Raw genomic sequence first — 17,451 nt, 5'->3', positions numbered from 1 at the left:
ATGTTGGATTGGCAGCCGGGCCAGAAGTGCAATGCTGCATTGCACCATATTGTCTCTCGTCATCTTCAGATCACGGCCTTCAATGAGGATGATGAGATCTCCTTCCACATCAACGGGAGGAAGGTTGAGTTTACTCCGAGAGATTTCGCTCTCGTGACAGGATTGTCCTTTGGGGATGATCCTTTTGACCCCGAGGCTGAGCACGATCTGAGCGACGCTCAGACATTTAGAAAATTTTGCCGCTCTAAGCCGGTGTCAGTGCGAGACCTGGCCGATAAATATTTCGACACCGACAATCCAGTAAAAGACCCCGACGGCGGGTTGTACCTCCGTGTGGCCCACTTGTTGGTGCTACACGCATTTGTATTAGGAGTGGACGTGCGACGACCCGTGCAGTCCTGGACTTGGAAGCTGGTGGATGATTTGCCGGCCTTTTCCAGATTTCCTTGGGGATCGTGCGCGTATAGAAGCTTGAACTACAGGTTGAAGCACAGCACAATCAAACAGGATTGTAAAAAGTATCACTTCTACGGTCCTTCTTGGGCCCTATTCATTTGGGGTCTTAAGAAAATTCCCTATTTGGGCCCAGCCATAGCCATATGCAATGCGGGGGTTTACCCTAGATTTCGGAGGTGGACGTTCGTGAAGACCAAGTTGGATGGGTTACAGAGTTTTTTTGAGTCTCCGGTAATAATTTAGTTGTTTATTTGTTAATATTATTTTATTTTATGAATATTAATGTTTGACTACATTTTTTTTGTTTCTAGGAGAACGGGATATGGGAGATGGTCCCCGATGAGTACGAGGCCAAGACATCTTACTGGCTATCGGTGGCAGGCGTCAATGCCGGGATAGGGGTTCGAGTACCAGAGCCGGCAATCTTTGGTCATAGGCAGCCTTGGCAGCGCTATACTGGTGGGGACCACAACGAGGATGCTCCTGATCATCAACCTCGGCGTCGCAGTATGAGACAGGATACTGGCAAGCGCCCGAGGGGACAAATAGTGGACACCTCATCGAGCAGCAGCCATCACGATCAGAGCATTGGGGGCGATCACCCCGTTGATTCTGGTCGAAGGTCTCACAGTCACAGAGCCCCGAGGCCTAGGCACGAGGATGCTCCTGCACGGTCACAGTGGAGCGAGGAGGATTGGCAGCGCATGCAGCACATGATGCGCGAGAGTGAGGAACGGGTAGCGAGGAACGTGGAGGACAGCCTGTTCAGGAAGATTAAGAATTGGTTCGAGGACAAGTTGGATGCTATGCGTTGCCGATGCTCGCATAGCACTGATGTTCACGTGCCCAGACCTGCTCCACGATCTCACTCTGACAGGAGACACGAGCCCCAGCCCGAGCCCGACTCCGATCCGGCGCAGCCTACATCCTCAGAGGCCCCATCGCATCACCGATCCCCTGCACATGAGTCTCCTGCACGAGAGGTGGGACAGACTACTGGTGATGCCATGCACACCCCGCAGTGGCAGCATGATCCGTTTGGTGGCCCGACTAGTTTTGGGCATTTGCAGACTCCGCACATGGGTACGAGGCAAATGCCCACATTCGAGGCGTCCAGTTCTTATGGTGGGCCACGCTACTCGTGGGCTGAGCCGGGCACGAGTTCAGCATACCCTTTTGAGCCGGCCCGTTCTTCGGCTCCGATCATGACTCAAGATGAGATGCACGAGTATTGGAAGCAGTTTAGTGGGGTATGTTGTCGTTGCATTAAATTTACAAGTCATTTAATTTAAATTATGTCAACATTGTTTAACTTGCGTTGTTTTAAGTGAATTATAGGGAGTTTCTGAGGCAGTTTCTGAGGCAATAGCTGCTGTTCCCCTCAGTATTTGTGCACCAGAGGTTCCACGTAGAAGCCGCCGAGAACAGAACCCGTCGGCTGCACTTCGATCACCGTACGTGCACAGCGCCGTGCCGAGACCCGTCGACTCACAGTATGTTGACGGGTTTGAGCGTATGATGAAAGCTGGCAACCGTGGCAACTACCGGACGATGCCGATGGCAGAGAGCGAACACCCTCTCCCGTTTAGCTTTCGGACCACTATGTTGGAGACGAGGACTGACCTCTCGTCCAATGTTGGTTAATTTATGAATCAGTTGTTATCATGTAAGTCTGGTCACTTGTTACTAACATTTAAGTACGTGCAGGCTGTTGATTGCTACATGATGACGATGAGATCGAGGTTGATGAGGGGTGATGACTTGATAGACGGTGTTGATGCGAGGACCACTATCGTATTGGATACAGAATTATTCGTAAGCATTTAATTAAATATTATTAGTGGATACAGAATTATAATCAAATATGCTTTTAATATAATGTTTAATTGCTGCAGAAATATTTCGATGATGAATTCACGCAGTTGATGTCAGCGTGGCGGGAAATGTTTCCCGCGAAGGCAAAAGGGCGGTTTATATTTTCCGACGGAGTTTTTGCTACGTGGCAACCGCATTCCAAGAAGATGTATATGGTGCATGGGCAGGGGGTATCTTCGACTCATGGCTCTTGGATGAATGCCACAACGGTACACATATATATCTACAGTATAAATATGTTGGAGTAGTTCATTTTTTATTTCCTCTTCACCAATTGCATTTGCGTGTGCAGCTCATTTTGCCTATACATGTGTGTGGACGTTACATTACATGCCGAGTGGATTTGCTGAGTGGAGTTTGCGACATCTTCGATTCGCAGTTGTTCAAGACCCTGGCGCAGCCGCGCTTCGATGTGATCGCCGCTCTATATCCGCTGCAGTGCCTGTTGGGTAAGATGCTTGAAGTGTCCCAGTGGTTCGAAAGGACCACGATTGTCAACAACCCGTTGGAAAACCTCCAATGGCGAAGGTTGAAAATCCAATATGCCGACGAGAATGAGCAGTTTCAGCAGCCAGATCAATGCAGCTCCGGTGTTTTTGCGTGCATGTATGTGGAGCGTCTGATATCAGGCTCGCCGAGCCTTGCGTGGGGCAATGGGCACGCCGCCGACTATAGGCGCAAGATAGGCAGTAGCATCTACGAGTTTTGCATCCCCGCATCGAAATAGCTTATGTATTTGTACATTTAAATGATAATTATGCAAATGACGTTTTGAGATTCCATGCGGATTCGTCCAACGGTTGCCCATCCCATGAAAAGTACTGTGTTGGAGGCGCGCTCTCGCGAGCATGATACGACGTCTCATACTGACTAGATTGTGCTTCATCATATCCGTATCCCGAAGCCTGGCCAAAATCAAAAGTAGGGATGTACGCTTCTTCGACCGGGTTGTTGTTGTGCTCAACGTACACCATGGGATATTCTGCAGTTTTCAACAAGCCTTGCACATCATCGTCGTCACTTATTACGCATTTCGTCTCCCTTCCAAATCGATTGGTCGCCAAATAATACAATTGATAGTTCGGGCTCAACGAATGCGTTGTCAGCACATTGTTGATGCTGTATATCAGGCTCGCAACTGTTTCATTTAAGAGGGGAAGGACCTCTGTAGCCCCGCCAACATAGTGTATACCATCGACGACTCCGTTGTATCTCACATATATGTATCTCACGAATTCCATCTATAAAACCACATAAAATATAGTATTAAAATACGCTTAAAAAGTTTAAAACATCACAATAAGCTCGAAAAATAAAGTATCCGCCAGAATATTGTTATCCGTCACCAGTAGCCGCTGACCTTGTGGGGTCGGCGGCTATTGTCGGCGGCTAATGAAATTCTGGCGGATAGTTTAGTTTTTTTGTTCAAAACATTCAATTATATTAGAAACAGGTTTAATATTTCTCTAAAAAGCTTTTAAATGTCAGATAATAAAGAAATTCATTAAAATAATGTAAAACATGCTCTCAACGTTAAAAACAACATACGATTAAACATGCAAACTATAATTTATACAAACAATACAGGAGAATCACCTTTTCGGGCTGAAATTCAACACAAATTGCCTGCTCTCGCACAAAACCACTCAAATCTTTAGAGTATGCCTGAATTTCTGAAATTCAAGGTGAGTATTTCAATTTGTGTTTTGGTCATTCACAAATGCAGCCTTATAAGGACTAAACTTGATTCCTTACAAACGTTTCACGTGAAGTGTAGTGTTCATTCAATACGGCTTCAATCTATTATTGCATGTCACCTCACACATGCATAAAATTAGCATTAATGCCCCACTACAACCAAAATTTTTGCAGAGTCACCTTCTCAGTATGTACTTTTAATTTTTTACTATAAAATTAACAAAAAAAAAGCAACAAATACAAAAGAGTAATGCGTATGTTATATTTAAACATTCATAACAAGCTGAAAAATTAACAATTATACATATTTTGACATAAAATAATATTTTCTTCCTCACAGACCCAGTATCCGCCAGAAAATCGTACAAAAGACCCAGTAGCCGCCATATATGTTTTATTAGCGGCTACTGATAAAGAAAATAATTTAATGGCGGATACTTTACTTTTTGGCTATAGACTATTATTTCATTTCCGAATATATGAATTTCAAAATAATTGGTATATAATTTCTTATTATTTTATGTGCAAGTCTATTATTTTATGTGTAGTCAAATCATGCATAAAGTGAGTGTTATTACCCCCACTATAATTCAAATTTTGGCAGATTCACTATCTCTCATATTTCTCATCCATGTGTACTTCTTGTACTGTAAATATTTCACTATCTCTCATATTTCCCCTTGTAAAATTAAATAAAAATTTAAAAATAACGGTGCATATGTAACAATAAAAGATCACGAAGGATAAAAATTCACAATCATGTTAATTATGAAAAAAAATATTTTTTTGCAGCGAATAACACAAGTATCCGCCAGTAAATAGTAGCCGCTGAATAGTAGCCGTCAGTAACAAACTTCAGCGGCTACTGCGGCCGGCTACGAATTACTGGCGGATACATGGTTCACTGGTTTCAGAAAAAAAAAATTCTTAAGAATTGACATATTTGTGATTTTTTTGGCCTTCTTATCAATGTTTGTAACATACAAACGTCCGCTAATTTATTATAAATTTGCAAATCTATTTAATCTTATAATGCATGAAAGTGACGTGAGTTGACATTTTCTCACATTTTGTACCAATTTTAACTGTTTTCTTACACAACTCTTACACAATTTCCATCATCATCAACTTTTACACAAAAAACCAAGCAACCCATCACCATCAAACTTGCTTTTCGGTCTTTGACTTTCAAAGTGGGTAATTTTGCAAGACATATTATAGATGTGGGTAGATTCCCCTATTAACACTATTTTAAAAGTGTGAACTTTTTCTTATTATTATAAAATGTCAAGTTGTACATTTGTACGTTATATATATGCCTAATATACAACTAGGTATAGGAAATCATGTTACATGTTGATGGAAATTAATTGGTTTTACTTTGAAAGTATGTTATGGACTTACGGGTGGTTCTACTCACAATAATTAAGGCATTAAATTTACGCACAAAGAGAAGTATTCAACAACTCTAGATAACCAAAACTGAGTCTAATATACAACCTAATTGTTTCTTACATATAAAGGAATATGCACAGTGAATCTTAAAACTTAGTATACTTTGATAGTCAAATAAATCAAGTCAATCAGTCAACAATTGAATCATAATTTGAATCTTTATGCATTTTTCAAACATTCATGATAAGAATATATATCTCTTTTGAAGACAAAATCTTCTACTTTAATTGGCAATTTCAATACTTTCAGACAAATTGATGAATAGCTTTTGCAAGGGGAGAAAGGTCCGAATCGCATGTAAATAAACTGATATATGTATTCACAAGGAAGTGAATGTGAGTAGATAAGGTGGAAAAAGACATATATACTCTCTCCCTCCTTCTAAAAAATATCCATTAATTTTTAAATAACGCAAGTTTTAATAAAATAGTTAAATGTGTTGTGAGTTAAGTAATGGTCTCACTTTATTGTGAGTGGAAAACTTATCAAAAATAGACTGGATACATTTTATGAGAACGGACGAAAATGACAAATGGATACATTTCGTCATTTTGATACTTCCTGATCATCTCACAATAATGCACTTTTTATCATTTTGATATGTCTCGCAAGAGCGCATATATTTTTCATTTTTAGACATTACTCCACCACATAACACTATAGTAATGTGGGTCTCTTTCTCAATTCACAACACACTTACTTAACATTTATTAAAATTCGTATAATCAAAAGAGATGCATACTCTTAAGGGACGAAGCGAGAGAATAGTAAAAATAGCATCAAAAAGCAAATCACGCATTCTCATGTGTGAATGTTTGTACGAAGCGTACCACTAATATTATATATATTCTAATAGAATACTTATAAATATTTTATTAAAATATTTAATATAATATTTACAAGTATTTCAATTAAATATATAAGTGGTCCACATCCTCCCGACTCCTTCGCAAATTGAGTAGGTTCAATATTAAGGATCATTGTGATGAATATAATATATATAGTTACTTGTCTCTTTACACTTCTCCATAGGCATTAAGTTATATGTGTTTCGTAAGATGGGTGAATTTCTCCAAATACATATTTATAATAATAATAAGATAATATGACACACGTGTGATTATATATAATATGAGACTGAAATGTAATATAACCTACAAAGTACAGATAGAGTGGTGAAAATCCTGTGTTACACAGAAAGGTAGGGTTTAATTCGTAGCATCCCTTCCCCCGCGACTTAATTAAAAGTGTAATATACAAACAATGATAGATTTCTATGCATATCCTGTAATGAAAACATCAGAGGAGATATGGGTGAAAGAGCAGGCTGGCAATCCGTTGATGTAGTTTTGAGTGGTTACCATCTCCGTCCAGATACATAAACTGCGCCGCTCTTCCAAGATTAGCAGCAGTCTCGACCAAATCATGCGGCGCCGCGGCTGTGGCTGTGGCCGTGTTCATCTCCTTCCACACCTCCCGGATCATAAATCTCACGTGCTCTTCCGCCTCTTTCTCGCTACCATTCCGCTCCTTCATGTAGCACTGGATTGATTTTGCCACGTCACCCCTCTTCATCTCAAACTAAATTCAAGAAATTAATTAATAATTAAGAGTGATCAAACAGAATGACTTTGAAAATACGTACCCGTGATGTTCCCAGATCATCAGGAAGGCGTACAAGCATTCCTGAAAGGCGAAATATGTGGTTGTATTTGAAGAAGCTCTCCACCACAGGTTTCCCTTTGGAGGTACCTAATGTAAAAAAAACTTGGGATATTACTGTAGGAGCCCCTATCGAAATCATGGAGTTGTTGAGATATTCTTCCATGCTTGGTATATATCCACTGTAGTACCACTTTGCCTCCTGTAAATATGCTTCAACCAAATTCACCCACTGCCATTCATTCAAATGTAGATTCAGACTCCCATTCTTTTCTATAATTATCTAATTTTGAAGTGGTATATATATAATTACCGATTTCTGTAGATATGGGATACTGATGAAACCTTGTTCTTTAAGAATGTCATATGCCATCTCGGAAACAAGGTTGTAGATTACGAAATAAAACAGTTGCATGTAATAAGGAAGTTGGTTCATTGATTCAGTATCCCATCTGAAATTTAATTCCAACAATCAATCAGTTCATATAGATCAAGATTAGATATATTTATATATATATACATATATATGTTGATGCAAACCTTCGAATTGCGTCTGTGAACAGTTCAAGTTCATCTAGTGTACCGTAGATATCGTAAACATCATCTAGAGCTGTAATTAGAGTAATAATCTTGGCAGCAGTTTTTCTATGATAACCATTTTCATGAGACTCAAATAGTGCAATTGCCCAAAAGTAGCTTTCCACCAGCCTATCCCTCACAAATGGGAGTTTCTCAGCCAGGCATGAATTATTCCACCACCTACGTCATCATCATAATATATGTTCCAACTAGAATAAACAAGTCCTCCTTTCATGAACAAATTAAGCCTAAAAGAAAAATTAATATTCTAGCTCACCTTGAGATATCTTTCAGTTCCTGTTGTTGTGTAGCTTGAACAATGTTGAAATCTAGTTTGGCGAGCTCAAAAACGATTGGATTCATGTCGGGTCTCCTCGCGTAGGCATCTAAAAACCATCTTGCCTCTAGATTTTGTGTCCTCCAATGAAGCGGGATCTCCAACGAATGGCGAATCCACGATATTAGATTAATGTCAATCTCATCACCACCTTCCTCAAGCTTCCTTTGCAGACATTTTGTGGAAAATTGTCTTGCAAGCTCAAGTGTCTCTTCACCTTCTCTCAAAAGGAAAGATGCTTCATAAAGTTGTAGCATTCCTTTTGTATCTTGAGCAAGGCTTTCCTTGAAATCACTACCCCTCTCGTTCTTGAAACAATCAAATACCTCTGCGAGATTAATATAGAAGATTGGATTTTTATTTAATACTCAAAGAATTAAAAAAAATATACTGAAAGCACAATTATCACACGTTTAATTAGCACCTTGCGAAACATTAAAACCATGTTGTCTGAGGATTCTGAATCCGAGAGCTGTGAAATACAAATCCTTTTCTTCTGTTTTATTATCGTGGAAACATGTGTGCGTAATATATATAAGGTTTAATATCTGCTTAATCTCTTGTTGGAAAAAATAGGAGAGTCTCAGGTATTTGAAGTCGTGAATCAACTCCAACTGCTCAACAGCCTCCATTTTGTCCTGCAGCAACATCTTCACTTGCAGAATCAGCTCTGCCTCCCGATTCAAGTGGCTCTCTTCCTGGACAGATGGAATTAGTTGCAAGTGAAGAAGCATATGCATATATATATTTAGAAAGGAGGATGATGGTACCTTATAGTGAGTGTTGAGAGATTGAATGTGAGTGAAATCCCAAAGGGAAGGCTTGTAGTTTCCAGATCGTCGGATTGGATGAGCTTGTAGTGGCGAGGAGCAGGAAACCTGGAGGCGAGCAGTACAACAGACACCACACGCCTTTGAAGCTCTCCTCTCCAACTTGTGGAGATGAATTTCCGGCATGCTAAGGATGGGTGTACGCAAGCTAGTGGTAGACATATTTATGATTATTAGTTTTTCTGTGTTTCAGTTTTTGCGGTTTCTCTTCAAACATATATATAGGTCTCTCAGTGTCTTAAAAGCACGCGTCATTTCCCTTCAATCAATAATTCAGGCAGTTTGCTTTACACGCATTACATGCGTCGTGAAAAATGGTTTCAATGAGATTATATTGATTTATAGGTGTTGATTTAATATATTTTATGGCTAATATTTATCTGGAGGATAAATTCTTTTACTTGGATTCAAATCCTATAGAGAACGAAAAGTTTACTAATTTTTTCAATATCGTTATTTAACACTGTATATTGCTTTATTCATCATTATATACTGATTTATTCATTAATCTCAAATCGCACGAAAAATATGAATCTCACTAGATCCTAATCTTATATATATATATATATATAGGGGCGCGCTCCAGTGAGACCCCCTATTTTTCGTGTAACATGAGTACAATGAATAAGACATATAATACAAATGAACAAAACGTATATCTAATGAACAAGATGTATATACTGATGAAAAATAAAATTTAAAAAATTTGTAATGAATAATACATATATACTGATGAACAGGGCCGTATATACTGATGAACAATGCAGTATATACTGATGAATAACAAAATTTAAAATATTCTGCTCCATCCAGGATTCGAACCCTGCGAAAAAAAATCACCCTCCAGATGCAATATCAGCCATAGGATTGATAAAATAAACGCACCAGATCGTGCCCTAGATCTCACTAAAATTAGGGGGTCTCATTGGAGCGGCCCCCTATATATAATATATATATATATATATATACATATATATATATATATATATATAGGGTTAGGTTCAATGAAAAAGGCCTAAATGTAAGAAAGAATAGAGAAGTAATCTCATCCGTTGATCTAATCTAATCTAACGGACATGATTTATTCACGACATGTTCAACGGATTTTTTCGTTGAACATTCGTGAATATATACAATATTTTTGGGGTTTCTGGGTTTCGAACCCCCATGTGTTCAACGAAAAAATCCATTGAACATGGCGTGAACAAATCATGTCCGTTAGATTAGATAAGATCAACGGATGAGATTACTTCTCTCTTCTTTCTTACATTTAGGCCTTCTTCATTGAACCTTGGCCTATATATATATATATATATATATATATATATATATATATATATATATATATATATATATATATATGCCATTTTTTTTTTTACTATTATGCACTTTTATGCTTAGTATTGTGCATTTTTGTGTTTAATATTAAGTAAAAAATTACTCTCATTGTCCACAAAAAATATTCATAAAAGGGGATAATACATGTTTTAATAAAAATGATTGAGTGTCTTGTAAATGTAGAAAGGATCTCACTCAATAACTAGTGTTAATAATGATAATTAATTATATTGTGAGTCGTTGACCCATATGGTTAAAAATGTAAATAAGTAGATGTATTGAAGATAATTTTATTAAATTGAGGTTTATTATAAAAGAAAAAGAAAAAAAAACCCTTGAGAGCACAAAACGCAGACTAAGGGCACGAAACTCGAAAAGAGATCGTTAAGCTGAGAATCCTGAAGACACTAGCAATCCCATAACTCAGGATAGTCGTCCATCTCATCTGACCAACATCTATTTACTATATTATTCATTGCCCTCATGCTATCACTATTGCTACAATCAACTACAAAGTCCCTCGGCTTGTAGCTCATTTCACCCGCATTCCTGAGACGACCTTTTATGCTACCTTCCGGAACCGCTTGCATCGGCTCCTTTCCCATGCCCTTTCCTGTGCCCTTTGGGCGGCCACGTCCCCGCTTGGTCGTCTTGTCCGAGAGCATTTGCATCCCCTGATTAACCTGCTCTTCTAACCGACTAATGCGACTAGCAATATTGTCCGGGCCAAGAGCGGACAAATCCTTGTTACCTTCATGCGAAACACCCCCTCTTTTGTCCAAAGTTGGGTCACGTTCGAGATCAACAACTGTGTCGTCCATAATCGGGCTGTTCAAACCCGCGCCATTCGGAGCCTCCATCTCCAAAGTTTCCTCCACATCCGAGTCCTCCTCGTTAATGACTAAGTCACTATCTTTAATAATCACATCTTTAACCCCCTGAACCGGAACCAGGATTTTATCCAACAAATCCGGGCCAGATAAATGAACCCCGAAAGACGTTCCAGAAATAGGATCAACGCCCATATCCAAAACAGTCTCCGCATTATTCTCCAAGTCAAGAGCCTGAAATGCGTTCCGCGTCTCAACAGCCTCTTTCTGAAGAACCTGAACAACAATCTGTTTTTTTACCGCCTGTTCGGTAACCTTTGACCAAGCCGCAGCAGGTTTATCAGCTAGTTGAGCTTTAGGCTTAACCTTCTTGCTCTTGTTTTCATAATCAGTAGCAGACTCGATCAGAGCTTCTTTACTGTCCTGGATGTCCTTCCGCTTAAGCTTTGTACACTTTTCCACCTGATGTCCAGTGATGCGGCAATTCGAGCAAAAGAAAGGCAATTGTTCATAGCTAAACTCGACATAGAAAGGATGTTCACAATCTATAAGCATCGATTCCTGCAATGGCTGAGCGAGATCCACTTCAATTAGCACACGAATGAAATGGCCGACCTCTCCATGAGCTGATACACCATCAATTTTTATTGGAAAACCAATAATTCTAGCAATTGTTGTTATTACCTCAGGATCCCAAAACTCATTCGGAAGGTAATAAATCCGAACCCAAACTTGACAAATAGAAGAGACTTCCTTGTAGGGATTGAAACATGGAACCCAATCGCGGAGGCGAATGGAACCCGCAGCCAAATCCCAAACAATTTTAGCTTTCGCAAGTTTTTTATCTTCAAGATTAGAGAATTTCATGGTGAAAAAACCCTTACCCAGAGTGAGAAGCTTCCACTCTGATTGGATACCCCACAAATTGTTGAGTTCAAGCTTCAACTGATGTGTCGCCTGTGGCTTGCTTCCTTTCCGTAGTAATACCCTTCCAATAACAGAGAATTCGAATTCAGCAATACGTTTTTGATACATCTGTTTCGGAATGGTGAAAGAGAACCCATCGGCGAGTTTCTCAGCCTTAAGAGCTGAGAATTTATGTGCTGGTAAATCTGGAGGTCGATCAACCCGTTGTTGCATGATCGAGGCGTATGAAACCCTACCCTCTGGTGGCGGCTGTTTTGTGAAGTTAGGCACCGAAGCTGTTCCTTTAGACGGAATTGTAGAGGTAGTTCTAGATCCTGATGGATTATCCGATAAACAAACCTCAACAAGTTTCAAATTCCCATGCTCCAAATCCCTCGGCTGTTGATAAAAGTTGTTTGAGATTTGTGGCAGGCGAAGGCTATCAGGTTTCTCAGGAAAACCACGGGCTCCTGAAGCAGTCGGCGACAGAGAGGAAGCAGTTCTCTTAGCGGCGCCGGAGAGCGGCGTCGGCGAAAGAACCATGGCTGATCTCCGACGCAGAAGGCCTTCCGGAGGCGGAGCTGATTTGGAGAGACCGGTTCCGGCGTGCGGCGAGCAGCGTCGGGGTGGTGGCGTAGTCAACGTCGGGCCTTCGCCGCGCTGCTGCTGCTGGAGCACCGGTCGCCGCGCTGCTGCTCTGCACCGGTCGCCGCTCTGCAAGTCGCCGCTGCTGCTGGATCTGCCTGTCGCCGCGCTGCAAGTCGCCGCTGCGGCTGGACTGCTGGTCGCCGCTCTGCAAGTCGCTGCTGCTGCTGGATCGCCGGTCGCCGCTGCTGCTGGATCTGCAAGTCGCCGCGCTGCCGGTCGCCGCTGCTGCTCGTTCTGTCGTTCGCCGCTGCTGCCGATCTGCAAGTCGCGCCGGATCTTCCTTCGGTGGCGGCAGACCGTGAAGAGAGGCGTCAAGGTCTGGTGGCTGGGATCCGACTGCGCGCGGGTGTGCAGCGCCGGTCAGCGGCGCGAAACGGAAATATCAAAGCTGGTGGGCGGCCACCCACTTTGACTCACGAGAGAGAGAGCATGCGTCTGTCTTAACTAATGCCGTAGATGTATTGAAGATAATAATTTGTAGGATATTGTCAAAAAAAAAAAAAAGAGACTACTTTGTGTGGACATCCCAAAATAGCAAGAGTAGACTATTTTCTATGGACGGAGTGAGTATTAATGTATTTGGACTTCATGATTAAATCATTTTAAAATAAAATTAGAATAATAAAATATTAATTTGATATTTAATTTTAAGCTATGAGTTATAGGGTTAAATAGTAAATTTATAATTATTTTTATTATTATTTTCAATAGGGGTATAATGGTATTTCATTCTTGTTAAATAACTAAAAGATTATGATATAAGAGCACTCCTAGCAGATCACCTAAATGCATCACTAACTCTAAATTTAGGCTAAAACAATTGAAAATGAGACAAAAAAATGCATCCAGCAGATCCCCTAAATTGGATGGGGCCCACAAAAAAATTTACACCTACCTAAATTCAATCTTAAATTTACACCCACCCTAAATTTATTTTAAGCTTATAATTAGTAGGGCCCACACATAATTATTGTTTTTATGTAGAAAATAGGAGATCTGGTGTATGCATTTATAAAATTGAGATCCTAAAATTAAATAGGGAAGCTTTAGGGAGGAATATAGGAGCATAATTTTCGGATTTCTGCTGGGAGTGCTCTAAGTCTTACTAGGGGTGTCAAGGGGCGAATTTTACTCGAATTGGAACCATTAAAATTGTTTCGATTGCGGATGTAGAACCTATTCTTTAGTTATTGGATCTAGCAGATCTAAACCACTAAGTGACAAAATGAAATGGTCCGAGCAGGGTACGCCCTGAGGGTGGGCGGGCATGAGCGACGGCCCAGGGCCCCAAAAATTTGAGGGCCCAAAATTTTTAATATATCCTATTAATTATAGATTTTATGTATATATACTAACAAAATATTTCATCTATTGTTTTTGGGCCCAACATAATTTATTGTCAAATTTATATCTGCAGTATATTAAAAAGAGAGTTTTCAATTTGAAATCAATTTCAAATTAATTTCAAAATTAAGTGACAATTTTGTAGTTATAATAAAATTGAAGGTATATGTTTAAACTTTATATTTTAATTTTCATTTTCTTTAACTTCTTATTTGTTGTTACATTTCTTTCCAAAATTATAAAATTCGATTAATTATAAAATATTTAATATGCCTATCCAACTAAAGATCACAATAAGATCTTTAATATGATATATTTTATGAAAATATTGATTTAAAATGTAAAATTTAAATTTGTTTAAATATTAAAGTTTTATAAATTTCTCTCTCCTCTCTCATCTTTTTGGATAAACATATTTTTAATTCTTTTAAATTAGTATTTTATTTTTAATTTTTTTAACTTATTTTTTTGTTTTTGTTTTTCAAAATATCAAATTTTATAATTGTGAATTCTTTTTTATTTTTTCAATATTCAATTCAAATATATTCAATTAAAAATAATTTTTGTATTGTATTTATAAGTATAATAATTGAATTAGTATTAATTTTATATAAATAGTAAAAACAATAATATTTCCCGTGCATTGCACGGGATGCAAATGCTAGTTGCATTAAAAGGTTAAAGTTCAATTTAAAATGCAAATGCTAGTTGCACCTCGCCGCCGGTAATATATTTAACTATATAAATTAATTAATATTAACAATACCGGCGGCGCCATCGCTGGTGATCATCGGTGGTATCCTTGCCGCTGGTATTTCCGCCGCTATTTTGAAAAACACGGGTCACCCCCATCGTTGGTGGGCCGCCGGTAATTTTGACCGCAAATTGTGCATTTTTTTTATAGTGGTAGTATGATACTCCCTCCCTCCCACTAGACTTGGCACTTTTGAGTTGGGCACGGAGATTAAGAATAAAGGGTTAAGAGTGTAAAGTAGGTAGGGTCCACTTATTTTATGTGAGTAGAGAAAGTAGGGACCACATACTATTTTAGGAAAGTGCCAATTCTAGTGGGACAAACAAAAAAGGCAAGTGTGCCAAGTCTAGTGGGATGGAGGGAGTAATATTTAGGGTTCCATTTTTAATTTGTAAATTGTGCATTTGTCAGGACCGGCCCTGGGTGCGAGTAAGCTCAAGTTGTAAGCCTGCAGAAAAGTCTACCTCTTTCTTGCCCTATCGTGGCGGTAGCTCCATGAAGTCATCAGATTATGGCAGCTCCACTGCATCGAGAAAATCCTCCAACCGTCGCCGCTTCTTGCTCCGCCGTTGTAGCTGTAGTCCTTGTTCATTCTGTTGAAACGAATTATGGGGTTTCTCGAAATTGCGTTCATGCATGGCTGCTTCTTCCGACTAATTTTAGATGAAAAATGTTTAGTTATTTGTATAAATTGAAGGACTTTTTGACTCTATTGTTTATTTATTTTTCTAAGTTGGTTGGCGCCTTGGCGGAATGAAACCTATTAAACTAGAGGTTCAAAAGTATTTTAATTATTGAAGATGTGACCATATCCTGTATTTGGTCAAGAAAAATTGACCATATCTTGTGGATTAATCTTATTCCTTCTTTTTCATTAAGCAGCTAGCACAAAAAACGTACGTTGTACGTGTAATTAATATTATTTTAATTAATAATTTATTATTTAAAAAATTTATTAATTTATTATTTTTATTGGATAATTTAGTGGATGGATATATTAATTTATAAGCCTTATCAATAGCTATAGACATAAAGTATTATTTATAAATTTGGGTGACAAATAAATGTATATCAAAATATATTTATATTTTATAAATATAATAATAAATATATAATAAGGGTAAAATAGGCAATAGAAAAGTTGTGCCTTAAACTGACTTAGGCTCTTTTTCTATTAGTATAGATTGTCCCAAAATTTTTGAGTACATGAATTAAGAAAAATGTACTCCATAATTTATTTATAATCTCCCATTTTGGGAGTTAAATTCGGTGGCAATTTCCTAGAAAACGCCACAAATTTCTTAATGAAATTTGGAATTGAAAAAATAATGAATTGTGCGTCGGACAGGACTTGAAATTAATAATAAAAAAAATTACAAATCGGGTCGGACCGAACTCGAAAAAAAAAATTGCAGGCCAGATCTATCTAGACCCGAAACAAGCGGGTTGGATTGGGTCTGGACCGATCAAGTTCTGAGTCTGAGTGAGTCGAATTTAGAACTGAAATCGTAACCATTATTTTATAGCTAGCTCAATGTGTAATGAACAGTTTCGGATCAGTTCGGGTAAAACCTGTCCATTGACACCCAAGTTTCACGGCCCAATTATACCAAGTGCAATAAAAGTCAGCAAAATGGACAATGGGCCTTTCTAAAAACCCATCACCTATGTAAACATGGATCTTTTTATTCCTCCACCTCTTAAAATGAAACATTACCAGATTTTAACGTAGTTCTCTTGACAAAACATGAGCATGGAAGCATTTGGTTAATTAATTGAATATTATGAGTATGGATAATTTCACATGTCATTACATTTATCGTGCAAAATTTGTTTGGAATATTTAATTCAAAATTCAATGAGTAACGTTGAGATGTTGACAAAAATTGAGCATTGAATATGGACGTCGATTTGAGTATGTATCTATACAAAAAATATGTACAAAAATTGGGTCTATCCATGGAAGGGCTAATGGCTGAGAAGATTAAGAAGTGAAACTCTAGTTTTGACAAGACTCCTAAACAAGGATTCGAGTCCGTCCTCGAGTTCTTGGATGATCATTTCTGTTGAGTTCAACTGCTTCAACATGTCGATGCTTTTTTGCGACTTGTGGATGTTGAAGGAGCACAACTCAGAGTGTATGCGATGAGTTTGAGCGATCTTGGAAAGAAACGACCAACTTCTTAGACTTGATCTTTCCTTTTCCGCTGAAAAGAGTGCCAATACGGATTTTAAAACAGAGAAATCAAGGGATGCTGTTTGTTTGAGGATGGCGTCAACGGCCTTAAGATCGCCATCTGTGGGTGCAGGGCTCTTCAAACTCTTGATAGATTTATTGACCATCTTGTTCATCTTCTTTCTGGAGGCCGTGTAAGCATTGATGGATGTTTCCCCTCGACTCCTCCTAATGGAAGATTCGAGCTCTTGAACAGACTCACACAACATCTCTTGAGAATCCACAAAGATCCATAAGCCTAATGGACTCATCCATCCCAGTTTTGGAGAGTGCTTGTTGGGCTGAAGGCATCTGGATCAGATTGTTGATGCGTTCGTGCAAATCTGTGAGGCTGGCCAAGTTTGCACATACTGAATTGGGTGATGTGGATGTGTTGAGCGATGACTTCAACCGACAAAGTTGATCTTGGACATCCTCCATTAGAGGGTTAGATTGAGATGGAAAACTGTTTGATCGCGAGTGGAAGTTAGCCATCTTTTTGTTTATTGAAATTGAACTTTTGA

General features: G+C 38.9%; 1 protein-coding gene and 1 pseudogene across 1 annotated transcript; both read right to left on the bottom strand.

Moving 5' to 3' along the window:
* Positions 1 to 6,616: 6,616 nt before the first annotated feature.
* Positions 6,617 to 9,077, bottom strand: LOC131012988 (linalool synthase Tps-5042L13, chloroplastic-like). The gene is made up of 7 exons (XM_057940981.1): positions 8,833 to 9,077; positions 8,487 to 8,760; positions 8,003 to 8,390; positions 7,687 to 7,905; positions 7,460 to 7,598; positions 7,130 to 7,378; positions 6,617 to 7,065 (listed from the first exon to the last, which is right to left on the bottom strand). Exons 1-7 carry the CDS (start codon positions 9,052 to 9,054, stop codon positions 6,784 to 6,786), a joined length of 1,773 nt encoding a protein of 590 aa, XP_057796964.1. The 5' UTR covers positions 9,055 to 9,077; the 3' UTR covers positions 6,617 to 6,783.
* A 7,460-nt stretch (positions 9,078 to 16,537) lies between these two features.
* On the bottom strand, positions 16,538 to 17,451 carry LOC131013011 (uncharacterized; annotated as a pseudogene).

Source organism: Salvia miltiorrhiza, chromosome 2 (genome assembly GCF_028751815.1).
Source record: "Salvia miltiorrhiza cultivar Shanhuang (shh) chromosome 2, IMPLAD_Smil_shh, whole genome shotgun sequence".
Lineage (NCBI taxonomy): Eukaryota > Viridiplantae > Streptophyta > Magnoliopsida > Lamiales > Lamiaceae > Salvia > Salvia miltiorrhiza.
Note: the sequence above shows the minus strand (reverse complement) of the source record. Positions and strands in the feature narration are given on the sequence as shown.

Excerpts from the sequence above, each read along its gene's own strand:
- LOC131012988 (XM_057940981.1), bottom strand. The coding sequence starts at position 9,054 with ATGTCTACCACTAGCTTGCGTACACCCATCCTTAGCATGCCGGAAATT. Across the intron at positions 8,391-8,486 it reads TGGTTTTAATGTTTCGCAAG|AGGTATTTGATTGTTTCAAG; the intron begins GTGCTAATTAAA and ends TTAATCTCGCAG. Across the intron at positions 7,379-7,459 it reads TCCCATATCTACAGAAATCG|TGGGTGAATTTGGTTGAAGC; the intron begins GTAATTATATAT and ends AATGAATGGCAG.